The 1,476-nt window shown below is 60.4% G+C and overlaps 1 protein-coding gene across 1 annotated transcript in view; it reads right to left on the bottom strand.

The window, feature by feature from the left end:
- Positions 1–4: 4 nt before the first annotated feature.
- The window catches only part of EIF4B (eukaryotic translation initiation factor 4B), a gene marked incomplete at its 3' end in the record, with an annotated part of 91,943 nt that continues 90,471 nt past the window's right edge, over positions 5–1,476 (bottom strand). Inside the window, 3 exon segments of the mRNA XM_017806062.1 lie at positions 5–45; positions 1,127–1,251; positions 1,253–1,379. Of these exon segments, the coding sequence (XP_017661551.1) occupies positions 5–45; positions 1,127–1,251; positions 1,253–1,379 (293 nt within the window).

The following is a 1,476-nucleotide window of genomic DNA, read 5'->3' as shown; positions in this document are numbered from 1 at the left end:
GCTCCCCCGTCGTCCCCGGGGGGGGAGGGGCCGGAGGGGCCCCCACTGGGGGGAGAGAGGGGGGGGGGAGGGGTCAGGGGGATCCGGGAAAACCCGGGAAAAACCCGGGAGGCTGGAAAAACATCCCCCCCCTTCCCAAAATTCCCGGAATTCCCGGGACACACCTGGTGGGGGATCCGGGAAAACCCGGGAAAAACCCGGGAGGCTGGAAAAACATCCCCCCCCTTCCCAAAATTCCCGGAATTCCCGGGACACACCTGGTGGGGGATCCGGGAAAACCTGGATCTGGTCCCCCCAGACCTCCCTCATTCCCAAAATTCCTGGAATTCCCAGGAGTCACCTGGAAGGGGATCCGGGAAAACCCAAAAGTCTTTGGGGCTGGAAAACCAAGCCTCCCATTCCCGAAATTCCCAGAATTCCTGGAATTCCAGCCCCAAGGCTGGAAAACCAACCCCCATTCCCAAAATTCCTGGAATTCCCGGGACACACCTGGTGGGGGATCCGGGAAAACCCCATTCCCAAAATTCCCAAAAATTCCCAGAATTCCTGGAATTCCTGGGACACACCTGGGGGGGTATTCGGGAAAACCCCATTCCCAAGATTCCCCAAATTCCAGGAATTTCCAGGACACACCTGGTGGCAGATCCGGGAAAACCCGGGAACCCCGGAAGGGTTTGGGGCTGGAAAATTCCCCAAAATTCCCCAAATTCCTGGAATTCCCGAGACACACCTGGTGGGGGATCCAGGAAAACCCCATTCCCAAAATTCCCGGAATTCCTGGAATTCCCGGGACACACCTGGTGGATGATCTGAGAAAACCCCATTCCCAAGATTCCCAAAAATTCCTGGGACACACCTGGGGGGGGATCTGGGAAAACCCCATTCCCAGAATTCCCCAAAATTCCCAAAATTCCCCAAAATTCCCGGAATTCCCGGCACACACCTGGGGGGGGATCCAGGAAAACCCGGGAAGTCTTTGGGGCTGGAAAACCAACCCTCCCATTCCCAAGATTCCCAGAATCCCCGGAATTCCCGGCACACACCTGGTGGGGGATCCGGGAAAACCTGGATGTGGTCCCTCCCGACCTCCCTCATTCCCAGAATTCCCGGAATTCCCGGCACACACCTGGGGGGGGATCCGGGCCGCTCGGAGTCGGAGCCTTGGGAATTCCCCGGGATGGGGGTTGGGGGGTTCTGGCTCCGCTTCATCCAAGCGTTTTCCTTGGGGGGCGGGGCCGGGATCACCTTCGGCTTCTCCTCCCGGGATTTGGGAATTTGGGAAGGGGGGGGGAGGGGCGGAGAGCCCGGCTCCTCCTCCTTCCCCCCTCCCCCCACCGGCTCGTTTTCCAGGGATTTCTCGCTCTCCCTCCGCCGGGTGCCTGGGGGGGGAGGGGATTGGGGGATGATCCCGATCCCTGATCCCGATCCCTGATCCCGATCCCTATCCCGACCGGAGGGGCCCGAGGGAAGGGGGGG

Source organism: Lepidothrix coronata, unplaced genomic scaffold, assembly GCF_001604755.1.
Source record: "Lepidothrix coronata isolate B3197 unplaced genomic scaffold, Lepidothrix_coronata-1.0 Scaffold14, whole genome shotgun sequence".
Lineage (NCBI taxonomy): Eukaryota > Metazoa > Chordata > Aves > Passeriformes > Pipridae > Lepidothrix > Lepidothrix coronata.
The sequence above is the reverse complement of the archived record's forward strand: the minus strand, read 5'-3'. Positions and strand labels throughout refer to the sequence as shown.